This window comes from Parambassis ranga, chromosome 22 (genome assembly GCF_900634625.1).
Source record: "Parambassis ranga chromosome 22, fParRan2.1, whole genome shotgun sequence".
Lineage (NCBI taxonomy): Eukaryota > Metazoa > Chordata > Actinopteri > Ambassidae > Parambassis > Parambassis ranga.
In genome coordinates, this window is record NC_041042.1 from 14,318,261 (window position 1) to 14,334,027 (window position 15,767).

The 15,767-nt window shown below is 43.4% G+C and overlaps 1 protein-coding gene across 4 annotated transcripts in view; it reads left to right on the forward strand.

Moving 5' to 3' along the window:
- The window catches only part of ppp2r3a (protein phosphatase 2, regulatory subunit B'', alpha), a 44,449-nt gene extending 28,682 nt beyond the window's left edge, over positions 1-15,767 (forward strand). For 2 of the 4 annotated variants that reach the window (XM_028394805.1, XM_028394807.1), the window contains exons 3-13: positions 10,138-10,422; positions 10,606-10,709; positions 10,818-10,920; positions 11,009-11,083; positions 11,695-11,938; positions 12,027-12,075; positions 12,159-12,248; positions 12,428-12,603; positions 12,688-12,806; positions 12,935-13,041; positions 13,125-15,767. In XM_028394805.1, the coding sequence (XP_028250606.1) occupies positions 10,138-10,422; positions 10,606-10,709; positions 10,818-10,920; positions 11,009-11,083; positions 11,695-11,938; positions 12,027-12,075; positions 12,159-12,248; positions 12,428-12,603; positions 12,688-12,806; positions 12,935-13,041; positions 13,125-13,221 (1,449 nt within the window). In that variant the 3' untranslated portion in view covers positions 13,222-15,767. Of the gene's footprint in view, positions 1-8,332; positions 9,003-9,059; positions 9,517-10,137; positions 10,423-10,605; positions 10,710-10,817; positions 10,921-11,008; positions 11,084-11,694; positions 11,939-12,026; positions 12,076-12,158; positions 12,249-12,427; positions 12,604-12,687; positions 12,807-12,934; positions 13,042-13,124 lie in introns of those variants that run through there. The other 2 variants (XM_028394808.1, XM_028394809.1) reach the window with 2 other exon arrangements.

Here is a 15,767-nt window from a genome sequence, read left to right on the forward strand (position 1 = left end):
TGGCACAGTCAGAACAGAACAGCCAGCAGATGAACACATCATTACACAATCTCCTTCCTCCTCTATCCACTGTCTGTCTTTCCATCCCTCTTTCCTTTTCTCCTATTCTTTTCCACCCACATATTTCTTTCCATGCTTCATATTTCTTTCATTTTTTTTCCATTGTTCCCACTTTTGTTTTACATCTTAGCGTTCCTCTTTTACCTGGCGGTCAAGGAGTAAGTCTGTGTTGACCACCACTTCTCCTTCTGCCCTGTGATTGGCTGCCGTGTTATTTTGGGAGAGGTGAATAACAGTTGTTGCTGTGTAAAGAGCAGAGAAACCAAATGAGAGGTGCTGATTGGAGCACAGCAGGAGCAAAATGGGGGGCAGGGCAGGGTTGTTGGCACACCAAGTGTTAACGGTATCGTTACTCTACAACCCCCCCTTTCCACCCCTGGCAAAGCTAGGTGTGAGGGAGGCCTAAATCTGTCCACCCCTCTGTACTATGGCATCCCGCTAACAGACTCACTGTCGCCACAGTGGAAATGGACCCACGTATGTGCATGTCTATGTGCAGCAAAGCCTTCTTAACATGTTCAGGACTTTATCTGTCTGTGCGTTTACATGTGTCCATGCATGTGTGTATAGATATAGATGAATTTGTAGGAGTCCCAGTTGTATGTGTGTTGCACCGTGTGTGTGTGTGTGTCTGTTTGTTGGCCCGTGGATAAATTGACCCAGTGCTACTGTGGGTCACAGCTGAGTTTGGGAATAGCTTCCTGACACCCAATACCGATTCTGGCACTCTGGGAATTATGCTAATATCCCTCAGCGCCAAACCCACCCCCCCCTGCCTCAGTTACACATTAAACTGCCAATCAGTCTGCAAACGAGGCATGCCCTGCTCCAACACAAGCGAGCAAATGCCCTTGTGCTCTGAGCTACTTAGACACTCCACCTTGGACATTTGTGGCTGTGTTTCGCTTGGCACTGCCGTGGCTTTGATGGGAAGTTCTGCTAAGCCCTCTGGGATGACACTGGCCTCGAGCAGTAGCATCCTCATCTCTGCTTGACACGTGTTTATTGTTGATTCTGCTGCTGACAGACTAATACAGGGCTTTCTGCACCTGTCAGAACGTACCCATTAATCTCCATGGCGACAGAGAAGCTAGCTGACATAAATCAGAGACAAGGCCACAACAGTCTGTAAATGATGCTGAGAGTGGTTGTGGAAACTCTCTCTTTTTCCTCTGTGTATTTTTTGGGAATGATAAGAAGAGATATGCGGGAGTGTTTTCCCCTGTACTTAAATGTGACCTGTATGTTTTTGTTTTAGTGGGGTTGTGTCAGTGCAGCCGATGGTGACAGGATTTATAGACACACACACTCCTAGCTTTATCCAGAGCTGCCAATTTGATGGCTTAATTAACCCACTGCTGATTCGAGTGGTTTTGCCAACTGCTCTAGACATGTTGCTAAGGTACACCAGCACTGGTCAGATAAGCGTTATGTGTCGAGAGAATAGAAAAAAAACTGTGGCTAAGATTCTCTGGGTATAATTTATAATTGGAACATTCTCTGCAGCATGTCTTTCTGTAGCAGCAGTGTGACAACACTGTGTTTTTTGTCAAAGAACTGAGCATCTTTTCACAGGTCCATTAAACCCAATCAAATACCATGAGCGGGAAAAATGTGTCTGGTTAGGTAATGTACAGCATACAAAGTTGAGCATTCAGTGAATGCACAAGTGGAGTTTATAATTAAATTGTCTCACATGCCCCATTGCGTCTTCAGTGACCACTTGTGATCAGATCTCACTCTCATGCAAATATGTGCAAATAAACACGTACACCATTTGGAAAGTGTCCATGCACTCAATAATGTCACCGCTGCAAATATATCCTGCTGTGGTATGAAATTAACTCATACAAAGGGATCTGACTGTCACTAATAGTAAAATAAAAATATCCTGACAGCTGTGACGGAGCTTGTGGACACCACCTGAGGATGGTTGCAGCACAGGATCTCAGATGCCTCCTCATTGTGATAAAGCTGTGTTGTTAATAGATAAGACTGTGGAGCAGGGTAAAAACAGGGCGGCAGTCACATCTGACATAACAGTGCATTACCTCCTGTTAGTCACAGCCTTCATTAGAATGTTTAAGAGATGAGTGCTACAATTTAGCTCAGAGTGTTTCTCTTTGTGTTTCTATATTTTTAACCAGGAGAGGAAAACGAACTGTTGACCTTTAAGACAGAAATCTGCAGCTTTTGTAGCTCAGGGAGACATGAAAGGAGGATTCAAGGAGTGATAAACTGAAGGATAGAGATAAAAGAGGAATAACAAGAAGACAAGGAAGCTGGATGAATGAGCGTCTGTTTCTGACAGCAGGGTAGCTGCCCTGGAGAAACAGAGAATTAGAAAAGAAGAGCATATAGAGGAACGAGAGTGGTGGGGACGGGGTTAGTGGTGGGGGTCTGTAGCTCACAGTTGTTGACTCTGGGTCGGCAAAGGATGACATCATTCCTCAGGCTGCTTCCACAGGAAATAAGGTCACAGCAGGAACCTCGGCCAAGCGCGGAAAGAAGCCCGTCTCAACCAAGGTGCACAAGCACACAGATGAATGCATTCATTTATACACCCATACAATGCACTCCCAGACAAGGCTCCGGGTTGCCATGTGTGTGAGGAGTTTTCCAATACAATTCATCCATGTGTTGCCTGGAGAATATTCCCTGCCCTGCCCTTTGATACGCACATCCAAACAATCACACTTTGAACTGGTGGAATGCATTAATTTAACACATTTGTCTGGGTGATATCTGCACACACATACACACAGCGAGTGACATCATAATCCACCACTCCCAGTGCATGCTCATCCAAGTTCTGTTTGCACTGTAAAGTGTTGCTTAAACACATACACACACAAACTCACACATATGCAAACCTGACTTTTATGTCTTTTTTTTTTTTTTTGCAACTGCACTTTTTCCCCTAAAAAATTTTCTTTAGCTCAGTGGGAGTCACTACTGCATACCTCCTTTGGCCTCCCTCTGGGTCTCCATGGCAACCACCACAACATGTTTATATAGCAGTAGGTAGGTGGTGGGACTCCCCTTCCCCAGAAATATCAGTTGCGCAACACAATTGGCTGATTGGTCAGGGATCTCCCTCACAGTATTATAGCACCAGGGGAGACCAGATGGATGTTTGTTTTTAATAGGTTTATTTCAGAGTCTGTTGATGTGGGTGTGGCTGCTGGTTTTGTGTGTGTGTGTGTGTGTTTGAGCATGCATGTGTGCCTTTGTTTCCATGTGAAAGAGTTTGCCAATGTTCCAGAACATCATGGCTTGATTGAAGCTTGGGTGTCACCCACCCACCCCCCACCCATCTCCTTCCAGTCTACTTATTAATTCCCCACCCACCCTCTGCTCTTATTTTCTCTTTGAACTCACCCTCACCCAGCTCCACCCAAACAGTGCTGTTGTTTTTTTTTATTGAATCAAACACACCAGGATGTACTCTCTGGCTTTGTTCAGAGTTCAGAGCGATGAAGTCGGTGATGTGTGGTATAGATTGGTTATTGCACTTTAATTGAAGCATTTTCCAGCATCTTCTGTCAGGTGCACAGTCAGATTGAGAGGCTTAATGACGGACAGTTCAGACGAGAAGAAGAGAGCTGCTTCCCTCTACTGACTCTCAGGCACAACTGTACCGTGAAGTATTGTGTTGGCCTGCAGAGCTATCATTGCTCCTGTTCATTGAAATGAAAAGGATGTAGAGCTCCATCTGCAGGATGATGTGTGAACTTAACTGTTTGTTTCATTTCCCATGTTGTGTTGTACATGCTCTTCCATTTTAAGCAGTTTGTAGTGCTGTTAAGTGCAGGAAAAACAGGTTCTGCAGTGACAAATTATAAATAGAAGAATATAACTTTTGGTGCTTTCAGGGTTATGCCACATGCAGCACATGCTGGACTAGTGTTGACACATGTTTATTAATATTGCAAGACTGCAGCAAAGTAGCCAGTGCCTTGTGCAGTGACCACTTTTTCATACTGACATAACACCTCCTGCCAACATTCCTGTCTATCTTTACTCCCCTATTTGAAAAAAAGAGGGGAAAGAGGAGCTGCTCTGCTCTGCCATTGGCTGTTTGAAGTCTCTTAGTGCACTCTAGTGACAGCTCCCTCGCTGCTGCAGCAGCTCCAGGCCACGGCCCAACACTATTGCTGATGTAGGATTAGCTCACTTACTCTAAATCCTAAGATAGCAATGGTAGAAGTAATGCAAAACTTGCCATGGTAGCCATGTGTATAAATATAAAATACCAATGAAGGCTTGTTGTTATTAAACATTAGATGTTGACAGGCTGCTGTTCCGGGTGAGGGGATGATTCACTGTGCAGTTTTTATAGGGGTGTAGCCTGGCGACCCTCCCAGAAATAGGCGGTAAAATGACACATAAGACCGGTAAATCTTTTCATATCCTTTAGCTGTAATTATTGAGGCAGATGTTCATTACCATAAAACGCCAGATTAATGTTTTACATGCATAATTCAGAGGTGAGGTAGAGGACAGTATTGCATTATTGGTAAATACAAATATAAGGTCTTGTGGGCTGTTCCTGGTGGTCAAAGGACCGACAGCCAGTGAAGTAGTGACAGGCTTTGAGACTCCAGAAGAGGTACTCTAGCAGAAATTGCTGAATAAAATAGTGCCCACACTAGGTACAATGTCCAGATGTCATGATTTTTTTTACATCCTCTTGACAGCTGGGTGTGTGTTTACCTGGGGGAAGAGATGACAGCAATATGCACTATTGGAAGAATGTGAGCTGGAACATGAGAAGCAGTGTGAGAGGAAGGAGTGAGTCCTGGCATTCATGTTACTTTGCAAACCACTTATTTGTAGTGTAAACAACAGACGCTGCACTTTTAATGGCTGTAGTTATATATTTTGAATGCATTATTATTATTACAGGACAGTCTTTGCTTCCATTCTGAGCAGCTGTGTTTTTAACTGCTCCCATGTTGTCCTCCTCTGGTTCGGATGTGAGGTAGACCGTAGCCGGCACTGATCCACTTCATCTATCACGGAAGCAGCACTTGAACTCACTTCATTCTTCCAAGTTTAGAGATGTGGTTCCCAAGGTACCTTTGTGTGTTTGTGTGTGTCCTTCTTGAGAGGAAGTGAGAATAAAGAATGGAACAGCGATGTGAACTGTGTTTCCCACTGTTGGCACGGTAGCTCTGAGAGCATTCCTCCCACAACTCAATCCAGGGAAAGGGTTATCACCATGGAGATGGCATTTGGCAGGCCTGGTCTAAAGTGAATGTGCGTATAATCACATGGATGGGGAGGGGGTGCAGCCTGTTTCTTATGATGTGGGGTTGAAGTTAATTTGTACCAGTGGGCAGTTTGGTTTAAGAATTAATACCATAACAATAAGAATTTTGTTATTATTACATCAAAATCAGCAAATAAATAAAGTCTGATTATACATTTACTTGCAAAATCTGTTAAATTCAATTTTTATTCATATTTTGCATGTGTTGTATACATCATGTGTGTGGAGTCTGCCTGGATATTGCAGCAGAAATAAACATGAAATCGGTGGCTATATTTACACAGATAATTTTACTCACAGCAGACAGCCTGTTTCATAGAGCAGGTGTGTGTGCTGTGTGTGTGTGTGTGTTTAGGAAGTTGTTATGTTCACACTATTCAACAGCTCTGAAAGACTGGAGGAAGCAGTTCCTGTTAAGTGAATCCAGTACACATACACACACCCACACACAAATAATATGGCCCGATAATTAGACACATGTATGTTAGCATGTGCACTAATTAGGCCCTGGGGGTGGGGGGGGGGGGGGCATGTGTGCATGTCAAATGTTTATGTAACAGTTGGATAAAGGTGGCAGTTGTTGAACAGCTGACCCTCTGTGCTCCCCTTTGTGTATTTATTTGATCAATGCCGTGAAGGCTGCTGACTCACCTGCTTCTGTAGCAGCGGGGTTGGAGCGGTGGGTGGAGGAAGGCTCTTGTAGACATAACACTCAGCACACAAACACACCTGTCGCTCTGCCTCTTCTTTCCGTTAAACTTCCATCAGGCCCTCTGTGCTCCCTTCCAGCTTCCAAAGTATTGTAAAATAATCCAAGGGATTGGCATGATACCCATTAATAAGCAATTCACATTTTAGACTAAGATTTTAAATTTAATCTTGCCTTATATATCAATTTGTCTAAAGCACAGCACATTGGACTATGAAACACTATTTTTAAATAATAAATTGTGAATAAACCTGTAGTTTTTATGGCCACTTTAGGATGTAGCTTTATCACTATATATATATATACAGAGAGAGAGAGAGAGAGATAAATAGATAATAGATTCCCAAATATACTAAAATTCTATGTTGCTACGTTGGTAGTCTAATCATTTAATGCTTTTACATTACTGCTGACCTTCTGTATCCCTCCCAGAGGGTACAGTTTGTCCTGGTGACACTCTTCTGTCACTTGATCACAGTCCTCTCCTACATACTGTATTATCCACATGTCAGGATCTTTCAGTTGGCTCCCACACAGTCTAAACTGCTTGGTAAATTAGCTGTTTTTGTTCTGTTTTGAAGTGATGAGTTTTATGTCAAATGACAAATGTTTGCCAAGGATGAGAGAGATTTAAAAATAAAAATAAAAATCAGTAATAAGAGGGCGGTTTTAGGACCAAGCAGAGCGACTCTGGAAGAGGACAGGGTTACACGGACTGTCAGTCAGACAGGAAAAGAGCACACAGCTGCCCGCTGGCATCTGTTCTGGCTCCCTTTACACACTCACACTTCCGTGCGCACACATATCTCTTTATAGGGAGATTTATGATATCACAAGTGCCTTGCCGCCGTTGATGAGGTCATGCAGAGGAAGCGGTGGGAACTAACATGCAGTGATCAGACAGAGATGAAAGGAGATAATGAAATAAAGAAAGGGAGGGTGGAGGGATTCGTGAGGGATGAGAGAGGCTCGGTAAGAATCTTCATGACTGACAGGAGATAGTGATTGTATAATGGTCCCCTCTGCAGCATGGAGGTGAGAAGTGGCTAGAAAGAAGACAATGTGTGAATGTGTGGGATCGGTATGTAACCTTGGCTAAAGTACAGAGTCCAGTTGTTCCAAAGTATTATGTAGGGCGCACAGGGAGCTGAGAGGAGTTACCCTAAAACTCAAGGTGACTCACTTATTTTACTGGAAAGCCGCTCACACAGACGAGCACTGAGCAGATCACATGGTGTCAAACAGACTGAAAATAAACAGAAAATATTGATATTATGGAATAAAACACAGGACCAGCATTAAAGTTACACACTGTTGCTGTTGTGGGGGGCAAATTATATTTTTTTAAAAGCTATTAAAGAGCTGGAACATACATTTTCTTGGATCCTGGAAAGTTTACCTCCTGGAGCAGTGAGGGTTTGTGTGTCCGTATGTCTCTACTTAAATGTGAGGTTCTATATAATCATCCAGCCCAATATAGCACTAGAGGGCACTAGATTCTCCGTCTGTGTTGCTCTGAAACACAAGATGTGGAATCTGCGTTAACTGCGCCATTAGAATGTGAAATATGTGAAGGTTTTTTCTTTGACATTCAGCAGTTATTATGCAGGATAAGATGTGCAAACATTTGGTTTTAACTCAGTCTTGGAGGATTCTTAGAGCGAGGCCTGGCTCCCCTAAGGGATCCCCCCTCTGTGTCCGGCTCGCCTGGCACTGAAGAGCTTCTAGGCTGGCCTGGCAGAGCTGGGAGAAAAAGATTTGAGGCGCCCTGGCAAATGAAGGCCACGTTCAAGACGTAATCTATTTATACTCACTGTTAATTCCCACATATCCACATAAGTTTACATATTTATTTCCAAGAATCTATGTGCAGCTACATGTAATAAAATTAAACAAACAACAGATATTGTTTAATCAAGAGTCGTGTATTTTAATGTTCAAAGGGGAATGGTCTCTGAGCTAGTCCAGAGGAAATACTGTACGTCAACGGATATAACAACAGGTGCTTTGCCTGCTGATTCATCACTACATCCCAAATTACCTCTATGAACACATTTCAGCTTAATTGTCCTACCCACTCACCAAGTGAAGCTTCCTGTCTCCAGTTAAATTATTATAGTCACTTTGAGTTGCAACTTCCCACTGGCTAACTTTAGTCAAAGGCAGGAACTAAGGAGCAGCAAAACACTACACACAGATATGCAACGTTGGTTGCACCACCCCCCCCCCTCCCCACCCACCACCCCCAATACTCAGGACAGCCGGTTTGTGATGTGTGTGTGTGTGTGTGTGTGTATTGCCAGTCCATGGCATGGCTCATGTTTCTCTGTTCAGTTTGTCAGAGCTCAGCTTGGAGCAGAAGGCACCACTGAGGCTGCACCGAATACATACATCCAGAGCTGACAGGGGCACAGTAGAGGGTTTCTTCCCCAGAGAGAAGTAGCCATTTGGGATCATGTTTGGCTGTAAAACAGCCCGGTACCATGCTTCAACCTGCTGTCCTGCACTGTAGCACAAGACGAATAAGGAACATCTCTTTACACAGACGCGCTGCTGGATTATAGCTGTGCAGGACACAGCTTGGGGAGTGTGTGAACACAAGTGGAGTTTGGAGGAGAGGGTGAAGACATTTTGCATCAAACCACGCACATGCTGGATATTATCTTGGTTCCTGGATTCTAAAGCTGTTAAGTAGGCTTCCTCATTGCCGTACAGCCCATCACTGCTTGTTGTTTGGTTGGTTCATCTGTAATCTGTGTAGTCGCCGTGTCAATAGCCGCATCGGTGGCCGTTTCTGGTGGGGGGTTCCGAGTCTCGGCCCCCACCATGATGATCAAGGAGACGTCGTTACGGCTGGACCCAGACCTGAGAGGGGAGCTGGCCTTTCTGGCCAGGGGGTGTGACTTTGTCCTCCCCTCACGGTTCAAGAAGCGACTCAAATCCTACCAGCAGCAACAGGTCAGTCAGTTCAACAGGCAGGGTGGACAGGGTGCACATACAAATATAAAAACTCTTACATTTGTACATTTTTTTGTATTTATTACATGCACATATGTTTTCTACACATACACACATAATGGTGTTAATATAATATATACACACATACAGTAGATGCACCCTGTTGCTCTCCTACACACAGAGTGACATGCCATGGACGACAAACTATTTTGAGGCAGATACCAGCAGAGTATTAATAGGGCAGGAGGCGCAGGAATAGAGTGATAGAATGAACGGTGAGAAGGAGAGGACTGCTACAGCTGTCCTGCTCAATACACACAGTATGGAGGCCCGAGAGGAGACGCCAGGGAGCTCCTCCTGGAAGACACGTAGTTTTGACTTTAGTGTTTTTATTTCTCTTCATTCGAATCCTTTAGCTTTCCATTTCCCCCCCGAACAGCAGCAAATGGGTATCGGATTTGACATTGTCATTCATGATAGTCTAAATTGGTGTCTTGTGATGTAGACCATGTATGTAAGTACGATGATGACTGAGTGTGTGGATGCATTTTTTTGCCTGTGAGTTGGATCGCAGTTTTTTTTTTTCCTGCACTGAGTTTTGAAAAAAAAAAAAGTGAAAATCAGAGGTCACAGGATGCCAATGTTCTGTGTTGATGTGCAAACACATGTACACATATTGGAGCTTGATCTTGCCAACATAAATACAGTACAACTTTCCCATGTGTGCCGTTTTATTTTTGCTTTATTACCATTCAGTTAAGGTGCCAGAGACTGTCAGTTAGCTCCACATAGTCTTCCTGTTTTGTGCCACCTTGACCGCCTGCCTGATGAAGTGACTAACGGGTTGCCAAGCAAGCGCCTTGTTGTTTGTACGTATGTTTATGACTCACTGGGAGTTTCCACCACATCCTTTACATGGCCTTTTAAATCTACTAGTGTGTAGTTGTGTCTTGTTTCTGGGGAAAGTATTCAATATGATTATTTACATACTATAAAATCAGGAAAATGAGGTGAGTTTTTAGGCTTTTAGCTTGACTAGTTGAATTTTAAAAGTGCAAAACTATCAGGTTACCAGCAGAAAACCCAACCCTGTGCGGCACCTTTCCCACACATGATCTCCCTTCTCTCTTTTCAGGTCCAGCCCAAACCAGAAAAGAAACCAGGAACACCTCCACCAGCCCCTGCCGCAGCCACAGCAGCACCAGTCCCCACACCCCGCTCACCCAGCCCTCCCCCAGCACCGGTCATAGTCACCCCTCCTCCCCCTGCTGTTAACATTCCCAGGTTCTACTACCCCCGTGGGCTCCCTGCCCTGGGCCTAGGTGCCAACCATGATGCAGCCATCACTGCCATCGAAGCAGCCTTCACCGAGTTTGAGGAAGAGAAGGCGGACATTTATGAAATGGGCAAGATTGCAAAGGTCAGAAGATTAATACACAAATGCAATAAGATGAAGATAATTAAGCTGCTTATTATCAGTAGAATAACTTTGGTACTGTTCCTATTTTGGCTGCCACTGCTTCCTAAGCAGTGGGACCAGAGACTGTAGGACACATGTTTTTCAGGGTAAGGTAACAGTGGCGTTACTTGTGTTTCTGTTCAGGCATGCGGGTGTCCACTTTACTGGAAGGCCCCTATGTTTTACGCAGCAGGTGGTGAGAGGACCGGCTTCGTCTCTGTTCATTCATTCATCGCAACCTGGAGGAAGTAAGACAAACCACTTCAGCCATTACAATATTATAACTATAATCAGGTTCTAATATTAAGCTTCTCCTCTTCCTCCTCCTCCTCCTCTTCCTCCTCTTCCTCCTGCAGGTTGTTGCACAGCTGTCATGATGATGCATCAAGGTTTGTTTACATGCTAGCTAAACCTGGCTGTAACTACCTGGAACAGGAAGACTTCATTCCTTTATTACAGGTAAATGTTTCAATCAATCAGATGTAAATATATATTCTTGGATATGAATTTGTATTAATTATGTTTTTTTTTCTTTTTGTTTAATTAGGACATAGTGGATACACATTCAGGGCTCACATTTCTGAAGGATGCACCTGAATTCCATTCACGCTACATAACAACGGTAAATGGCATGAAAAATGATGTTAGCTGTCCTGGTTATTAGTGCTGTGTATTTTTCATGCAAAACATTCTGTAAAATATGAGTATTAGATAAAAGTGTCCAACATGTGTAATTTGAGATCCATCCTGATCTGAGTCATTATCAAGTCAATTTTGGATTTTTCTCTAAGGTCTGAACACCCATGTACCACAATCATATCAGCATTTAATATTAATATCTTCCTCCTAACATGTCAGCAAAGTGACTGCTGTGCACATCAGCTGTGTAACATTAGAGCGTGTGCATGTGTGCCTCTGAATGTGGACGGGGACAGCTGCAACATGTGCTCCAGAAGTCGAAGGTTTGTCTTCAGAGAAACCGGTGCAGTGGTGCGTCAGTGTGCCATGACATCACGGAAACACTGATGCCCTAACTACAGCCCAGTACATGTAGACCCTCTACATGTCTGCCCCCCCCCCCCCCCCGTCACCCTTCCCCCACCCAAACAGAGGTCCATGTACCAGGAAATGATTGCTAATCCACTCTTTACTGAGCCTGAGTGTTGTGTTTCAGGGGACAGAGTGCATGGTGTTTTCCATTGTGTGCTTTAAGACACTGCTTCTCTGTCTTAGGTGATCCAGCGGATATTCTATGTGGTGAACCGATCATGGACGGGTCGAATCACCATGATGGAGCTACGCAGGAGCAACTTCCTCCAAACTCTGGCCCTGCTAGAAGAAGAGGATGACATTAACCAGATAACTGACTACTTCTCTTATGAACACTTCTACGTCATCTACTGCAAGTTTTGGGAGTTGGACACCGATCATGACCTCTACATTGACCCCAAAGACCTGGCGAGGTACAACGACCACGGTAAGAGCTGAACATAATCTGAGGCTGAAATACTTCTTGTCTGATGTAAAATTCAGTATTCATCTGTTAATTTTTCTCATTCTGACAGCATCCTCGAGCAGAATCATTGAGAGATTGTTTTCAGGGGCCGTTACTCGGTAAGTGGAAGCACACACAGAACAGAAGATGACTCACCATAATAGCAGTATTAAATGTGAATGGCTCTGTGTCTTGTTTCCAGGGGTAACGCTGTGCAGAGGGAAGGCAGGATGAGCTACGCTGAGTTTGTTTGGTTCCTCATATCTGAGGAAGACAAGAAAAATCCCACCAGGTAACAAAGAGTCGCTCTGATTTGCATGATTGAGCATTTTGTGTCACTGCATGTGTCTAATAAATATTCAGCGTCCCAGTCGGACGACAGCGATCAATTTCTTTATCTCTATTTCTGCTTCAGTTCCTCAGCTGTTTCTCTTGTGTGTGTAAATCTACTTTTGTCCATTGTCCTTCCAGTATAGAGTACTGGTTCCGTTGCATGGACATGGATGGTGATGGTGTCCTGTCCATGTTTGAGTTGGAGTATTTCTATGAGGAGCAGTGTCAGAGGATGGAGAGGATGGGCATCGAACCTCTGCCCTTCCAGGACTTGCTGTGCCAGATGCTCGACCTGGTCAAACCCGAGAGCTCAGGTCAGCATCAGATTCTTCTACTTTATAAAAATGCAACACATTATTGTAGGTGTGCCTTATTACATATGCATGATTTTTCTGCAGGTAAGATAACCCTGGGAGATCTAAAGCGCTGCCGGATGGCCCACATATTCTTTGACACCTTCTTCAACCTGGAGAAATATCTGGACCATGAACAGAGAGACCCATTTGCTGTGCAAAAGGTGCAAAATTTTGCATTTAATAATTTCAAATGGACCTCTTGGTTTTGATGCATCTTAGATACCACACAAAGCTCCTTGCTCTCCTTTTCTTAAAGTCTTTTTCTTTATTTTGTGTAAAACTCCTCCAGGACGTTGATAGTGAAGGTCCAGAGCCGTCTGACTGGGATAAATATGCGGCAGAGGAGTATGAGATACTGGTGGCAGAAGAGACGGCAAATGAACAGCTACACGAAGGGTATGACACACAGTCACAAAATGCAGTTTTTCAAGTAAAAAGGTTTGGTAAGAGTTTTGTTTTGAATGTGTTTTTGCTCACAGGTCATTTGACGATGACTACGAATCTGAGGAACTTCAAGTCCCTGGAGAGATTGGGAATAAAATGGAAAAACTGGTCATATCTGACCTATCGGCATAAATCTCCTTCCTTGGAACTCCTGGGCCTCTCTTTCTGGAAAACACACATGAACCACATGATTGAGGACCCTTTGGGATTCATGCATCCTGGATCACGTGGATGTAAAAACAGAGCAAGGATTCTGTCTTATGATGACTCGAAATGGAGTTTTGTGTGTTTGTGTGTGTGTGACCGTGAACCAGTACTATATACTGTGTGTGGTGCAAAAGAAAAAAAAATGCATCTGTATTCACACAGATAAACGCTGCCTCTGCCTCCAGCTCCTCACTCCATATGAGACAGCAAAGGCGGTGATGGATGGAGAAGTGTTTGATAAGCTCGAACAGGAATCAAGAAAAAGCTGAGTTCACTGTAAAATAATGTCATTGTTATTGTGAATTTTCTACTGACAATCCTGCCAGGAGACAATCCTTTTTTTGTTGCCATGCTAAATGTGGACTGACGGATAGTCTGTCAGCTACACAAATAGACTCTTTAAGTTGGAGAAACAGGAAGATGTAAAGATAAGGACACTGTGCCATTGACAACTCACAGTCACCAAACAGTCAGCAGACACTGCCTTCAGAAAGCTGCTGCCTGTGCAGCTTGTCACTGTGTTTCTTGTAAAGGAAGTTGTTAAAACTTCAGGCCCTTTAGGGGGGAGGAGGTCATGTAACAGCTCCAGTGGTTGTTGCAGCACCTCCTCTCTGTGGCCAGTCTGTGCTACTGCATGCCATCACTGGCGTGGTGCATCACATTTCCATGAGGGAGTTAAATTCACTGCGCAGCCCTGAGTCTCTCTATTATTAGAGCAGCACTATCAGTGCTCCAGCCTCTGGACTCTCTCTGGACTTTAATGTTCTGTAGGCCTGTTTTAATTCAATCCAGTTACGTATGCATACACACTGATGCATGCTGCCAGCCATATCTAACTCTCTGGAAGAGTTGCCCACACATTTCCACCGATAATGTTTATGATAATGGAATCCATGTGCCTATAATCTGTAAGTTGTTCCTGCCAGTCTCATGCAACATACCGCTGTATGTTTAACTTTATTTTTTTTGCTAAACCCTGATTTTTATGCCATATTTAATAAGTAGAAGTGTGTATAGAAAGGGCTTGACACAGATCTGCAACGGTATATGATAAGGTAACATTTAAATTCTGTTTTATTTGTTTGTAGAACAAAGATGTCATCTTTTCTGTTTCCTCATGTTCTTTATGAACAGCGTGTTAGTTCTTGTTGTTGTGCCAAAAATGTTATGTATGTTCTACCCCTCGCCCTAGACACACACACACACACCACTAAGGATGCCTCCTAATGGGTCACCTAAAATTAGAAGAAAAAGGTTCTTGTGGTATCCAACTTGCAAACTGGCAAGATGTGTTTATGCTGAATATTTCAAGTAACATTTCGACCACTACAAATGAACGTCCATATCTTAAAGCCTTTAAATAACACGAACTTCAAACATTTTGCATGTTAGATACCACTTTGTGAGTTTTTTTTTTTGGTGAAACCTTTGAGCTCTTAATATTTACTGTGCTGCACTCACGGGGACAGGTGCGTGTGTGTTTATACACTGCCCTCACTGTGTGTAGGAGTGTGTGTTTGCTTATAAATCACTGATAGAGGAGTGTGTTTTAAGAGACTATGTTGCATAGCTCGGGCTGTTTATATGCTGTTGCCATAGGGATTGCGTGTTTATGTGTCCGCTTGTATAACTCTTTAATTAGGAATGGGACAGCTCTTGTCCTCAATGGCTTCAAAATTACTGGTATATACCTCCTTTTACTGTCACTTACTGTACACACACTCACACACACCAGCTATTCTAAAGGAGGTCTTAGATGCTGTAAGGCCTTTAGGATCTCCAATTCTGCTCTTTATCCATTGTAAATCTGTCTGACTGTGTATTAAAAGATAATGAGAAGCCATTATAGATAAAACACGGTTGGGTTGTATTGCTGTGCCACTGTGTGGCTCGGGACAGGGGGGTAAATTATGTTAGATGTTTGTGTGACACAAGAGAAGAAGGTGAATCGTATTTCTGTGTCCAACCTGACAATCACGATGTTATATAGAAGATACAGCTAATTAACAGGCTGATGTTTCACTGCCATGGTCACACACACAAATACACACTCAATTCCAAGGAGACTTTTTTACCCCACCAGTATTTAAAATGAACTGTTAAAGTCTCTGGCTTATAACTTTTTGGCTCTATGCAAAGAGATGCTGACCTGTGAAGCATCAAGCACGGAGAGAAGCCATGAAGGACTTTTATTTTGAAATTATGCCTGGGAGATGTAGAGAAAAGACTTTTATTTTGATGTACGTCCTCTGTGCAGAGGAGACTTGAAGGCTAAGATTTGATGCAAATTCTGATCATTATTGTAATGGCATGGTTTTCTTTCCTCCATCTACTTCTTTCTTTCTTTCTTTCTTTCTTTCTTTCTTTCTTTCTTTCTTTCTTTCTTTCTTTCTTCCACCCTCATTGTTCATGCCTCATGTTATTTGTTGCTTTTGTCTGAAGTTTAAATAAAGATGTTTTAAAAATGTTAA